Raw genomic sequence first — 5,169 nt, forward strand, 5'->3', positions numbered from 1 at the left:
CGCCCTTGCGAAACCCCCTCCGACCAATGTGGGAGCCCTCGGGGCGGGGTGGGGGCGGCTTTGGGGGCTCACGGGCACAGCCTCTCCCCCCCGGGAACGCTTTGAAATCGCAGCCGGCGGGCCCCCCGCCCCGAGGGGGCGGGCAGGAGGCAGCCCCGGGGGTATAAAGGCGGCGCAGGAGCGCAGGAGCCGCTGCTGGCGGCTCACTGCTGCTGCTGCTGCTGCTCGGGGACTCTGCGGGCACGGCGGGCACCACGATGCGGGGGCTGGTGGCGCTGCTGGCGGCGCTGAGCTGCGCGGCCCCGGCGGGGCGGGCGGCGGCGCCCGGGGCTGCCCTGAGCTCCAACGCCATCAAGGGACCCCCCCCGGGAGGGGCGGCGGAGACCAGCGCCGCCCCCGCAGCCCCGTTCGACGGCAGCAATAAGGCACCGCCGGCCGCCACCCGACAGGTGAGAGAGAGCGGGGATGGAGCGGCGGGACAGCGGGGATGCAGGGGGACACACCGGGAGTGGAGATGGGGACACACCGGGAGTGGAGATGGGGACACACAGAGGGGATGGAGCGGCGGGACAGCGGGGATGGAGGGGGACAGACAACGGGGATGGAGGGGGACACACACTGGGAGTGGAGAGGGACACACAGCGGGGATGGAGCGGCGGGACACCGGGAATGGAGGGGGTCACACATCGGGAATAGAGGGACACACACCGGGGGATGGAGAGAGACACACAGCGGGGATGGAGTTGAAGGACGCATTTGGGATGAAGGGCGGGACGTCGGGGATGAGCACACCCACACCGGGAGATGGAGAAGGGGACACAAGCGATGGAGAGGACACCGGGGGTGGAAGGGACAGAAGAGGGGAGGGGAACATAGCATGGACGGACGGACGGACGGACGGATGGATGGATGGATGGATGGATGGATGGATGGATGGATGGATGGATGGGGGGACACTCCGGCGATGGAGGAGAGGCACGCACGGGATGATGGGGACAAAGACACACGGGGTGGAGTGGGGACACCTCGGGGATGGAGGGGACACCGGAGACGGAGGCTGTGAGCGGCACACGGGGGATGGATGGATGGAGCGGCGGCGCCGGGGATTGCAGAGGGAACCCCCCGGCGATGGAGAGGGGTGACACTCGGGGATGGCACCACCCCGCTGATCCGCCGCCCCCTCTGTGTCCCGCAGCCTTTCCCGTGCACCGAGGACGAGGAGTGCGGCCCCGAGGAGTTCTGCGGGAGCGCGGCCCGCGGCGGGGGAGCCCCGCTGTGCCTGGGCTGCCGGCGGCGCCGCAAGCGCTGCCTGCGCGATGCCATGTGCTGCCCCGGCATGAGCTGCAGCAACGGTGAGGGCCCGGCACACCCGGGCAGGGGCTGGGGATGGGGCTGGGCAGGGTCCCAGGCGTGGCTGACAGCCCCCATGTCCCCGCAGGGCTCTGCACGCCCCTGGAGCCGCCGCACGGAGCGGCCGAGCTGGACGAGACGGGCACCGAGGCGCTGCCCCGACGGACGCCCGCTCCCGCCTGGCTGCCCACGGCCAAAGGTGAGGTGTCCCGGCTGCTGGCACCCCCTGTCCCGCCTGAGGCTGCCCTCCTGCCTTGCTGTACCCTGGGAGTCGATCCGGGCTGCACCCCTGCCCTGAGATGGGTCCGGGATGCCCATCCTGCATCACTGTCCCCCGTGGGATCGCTCTGGGATGCTTCCCTTTCCCTCCTGTCCCCTTTGAGATTTCTCTGCGATGCCTCCAGCCCCACTGTCTCCAGAAGCCAAACCCGGGATGCCTCCCTTTCCCTCCTATCCCCTTTGGGATCGCTCCTGGATTTTTCCTTTCCCTCCTGTCCCTTTGGGATCACTGCGAGATTTCTCCCTTTCCCTCCAGTCCACTTCAGGATCCCTCTGGGATGCCCCCTGCCCTACTAACTCCAGAAACCAAACCCGGGATGCCCATCCTTCCCTCCTATCCCCCTTGGCATCGCTCTGGGATGCCTCCCTTTCCTTCCTATCCCCTTTGGGATCACTCTTGGATGCCTCCTTTCCTTTCTATCCCCTTTGGGATCACTCCAGGATGCCCATCCTTCCCTCCTGTCTCCCTTGGGATCACTCCTGGATGCTTCCCTTTCCCTCCTGTCCCCTTTGGGATTGCTCTGGGATGCCCCCCAGCCCGACTAACTCCAGAAGCCAAACCCGGGATGCCCATCCTTCCCTCCTGTCCCCCTTGGGGATCACTCCTGGATTTCTCCTTTCCCTCTTGTCCCCCTTGGGCTCACTCCTGCATGCCTTGTTTTCCTCCTACCCCCTTTGGGATCACACCCGGGTGCTTCCCTTTCCCTTTTGTCCCCTTTGGGGTTACTCCAGGATGCCTCCTTTCCCTCCTATCCCCTTTGGGACGCCTCCTTCCCCTCCTGTCCCCTTTGGGATGGCTCTTGTCTCCTTTGGGATCACTCCTGGATGCCCATCCTTCCCTCCTGTCCCCTTTGGGATCACTCCTGGATGCCTCCTTTCCCTCCTGCCCCCTTTGGGATCACTCCTGGATGCCTCCTTTCCCTCCTATCCCCTTTGGGACCGCTTTGGGATGCCTCCTTCCCCTCCAGTCCCCTTTGGCATGGCTCTGGGGATGCCTCTCCTGCACCTTTATCCCCCATGGGATCACTCTGGGATGGCTCCTGTCCCCTGTGGGATCACTCCGGGATGCCCCAGCCCCACTATCTCCAGAAGCCCAACCCGGGACGCCCCCCCTGCCCTTGGGGTGGCCCGGGATGTCCCCCCGGTGTCCCCTGGGCCCGGCTGAGCGTCCCCTCCGTGTCCCCCCGCAGGAGAGGAGGGCGATTTCTGCCTGCGCTCGTCGGACTGCGCGGCCGGGCTGTGCTGCGCCCGCCACTTCTGGTCCAAGATCTGCAAGCCGGTGCTGCGGGAGGGGCAGGTGTGCACCCGGCACCGCCGGAAAGGCTCGCACGGCCTCGAGATCTTCCAGCGCTGCCAGTGCGCCGAGGGGCTGGCGTGCCGCGGGCAGCGGGAGCACGGCCCGGCCGACGCGTCCCGCCTGCACACCTGCCAGCGCCACTGACCGATGCACGGACACACGGACAGATGGACGCCTGCCAGCGACACCAACAGACACACGGACACACGGACAGGCAGATGGACGCCTGCCAGCGCCACCAACAGACACACGGACACACGGACGGACAGATGGACGCCTGCCAGCGCCACTGACCGACACACGGACACACGGACAGATGGACGCCTGCCAGCGCCACTGACCGACACACGGACGGACAGATGGACGCCTGCCAGCGCCACTGACCGACACACGGACACACAGACAGACAGGTGGACACCTGCCAGCGCCACTGACCGACACACGGACAGACAGGTGGACACCTGCCAGCGCCATTGACAGACACACGGACACGCGGACGGACAGATGGACGCCTGCCAGCGCCACTGACAGACACACGGACACGCGGACAGACAGATGGACGCCTGCCAGCGCCACTGACCGACACACAGACGGACAGATGGACGCCTGCCAGCGCCACTGACAGACACACGGACACGCGGACGGACAGATGGACGCCTGCCAGCGCCGCTGACCGACACACGGACAGGTGCCAGTGGCGCTGAGCCACGTGTGAACAGGCAGACGGACACCTGCCAGCGCCACTGACAGACACACGGATGGACACGCGGACAGGGACACACACGGACACACAGACAGGTGCCGGCGGCACTGAAGCACACGCGGACAGACAGACGGACACGTGCCGGCGGCGCTGAGCCACACACGGACAGACACACGGACACGCTGAGCCACACACGGACGGACAGATGGACACGCGGACAGACAGGCGGACAGGTGCCGGCGGCGCTGAGGCACACACGGAGACGCGGAGAGACGGACGGACGCGTGCCGGCGGCGCTGAGCGACAGCACATGGACAGACAGACGGACAGGTGCCGGCAGCGTTGAGTGACAGACGGACAGGCAGACGGACAGGTACCGGCGGCACTGAGAGACACGCAGACAGACAGATGGACAGGCGCCGGCGGCACTGAGCGACAACACACGGACAGACGGACGGACAGGTGCCGGCGGCACTGAGCGACAACACACGGACAGACGGACGGACGGGTGCCGGCGGCACTGAGCCATACGCGGACGGGACAGACAGACAGACGGACAGGTGCCGGCGGCACAGAGGCGACGCACGGACGGGACAGGCAGACAGACGGACAGGTGCCGGCGGCACAGAGCCATACGCGGACGGGACAGACAGACAGACAGACAGGTGCCGGCGGCACTGAGCCATACGCGGACGGGACAGACAGACAGACGGACAGGTGCCGGCGGCACAGAGGCGACGCACGGACGGGACAGACAGACAGACAGACGGACAGGCTCCGGCGCGGCCGGAGCGAAGGTTGTTTCTCAAGGGAACTTCTCCTCAGCGACTCCTTGCAGTACGTTACTGTGTTGTGAATACCCGAGCAGGCACTTAGCCGCGCACGGCGCCGGGGCTCCCAGGGACTGCCTCCCAACGCGGTGGCATTTTGTGCTCTCCCCGCGCTCCGGCCGCGGCTTTGGGCGCACGCTGGGCTTTCCTGGACGCCCCCGAGTGCGTGCGAGCGAATAAACTCTGTAAATTCACCCCGAGCTGCCTCCAGCCCTGCCCGGGGAGGAGAGATGGGGCGGGGGGTTCGTCCTCAGCATCCCGCGGGAATGGGATGGGTTGGCGCTGGGATGGTTGGAATTCCTGTTTAGGGATTCCCTGGTGCCCTCTGGAGGAGAGGGAGCGCGGTCGGGGCTCTGGGAAGGGCCCTGGCAGCAGAATCCCTGTCCCTGCTTCTGGGAGGGAGGAGGGAGCGAGGCATCACTCCCGGACCGACCACGGGTGCTGCCCATCTCGACCTTGCTCCATGCACAATAAAGATTTATTTTTCCCTTCATTTTTATGGTTGTTCCTGTGGCTCTTCAGCATTTCGGGGTGGCTTGGAGGGAGGGAAAGCTGCCAGCACACGTTTTTCCCCACCCCTGTTTCAGGTGAGCGGGGAGCTCGGGGCTGCAGATGCATCCCTGCAACCTGGGGAAGGGGCTCGGGGTGCAAAACTTTCCCTGGACACCCCAAAAGCGCTTTGCACCCAATCCCAAACCCAGCACAGTAAG

The 5,169-nt window shown here is 66.4% G+C and overlaps 1 protein-coding gene across 1 annotated transcript; it reads left to right on the forward strand.

Moving 5' to 3' along the window:
* The first annotated feature begins 257 nt into the window (after positions 1–257).
* DKK1 (dickkopf WNT signaling pathway inhibitor 1) lies at positions 258–3,070 on the forward strand. Its single transcript, XM_058029589.1, has 4 exons — positions 258–449; positions 1,196–1,352; positions 1,439–1,549; positions 2,820–3,070. Exons 1-4 carry the CDS (start codon positions 258–260, stop codon positions 3,068–3,070), a joined length of 711 nt encoding a protein of 236 aa, XP_057885572.1.
* The last annotated feature ends 2,099 nt before the right edge of the window (positions 3,071–5,169 follow it).

This window comes from Melospiza georgiana, chromosome 8 (genome assembly GCF_028018845.1).
Source record: "Melospiza georgiana isolate bMelGeo1 chromosome 8, bMelGeo1.pri, whole genome shotgun sequence".
In the NCBI taxonomy this organism is placed as follows: Eukaryota; Metazoa; Chordata; class Aves; order Passeriformes; family Passerellidae; genus Melospiza; species Melospiza georgiana.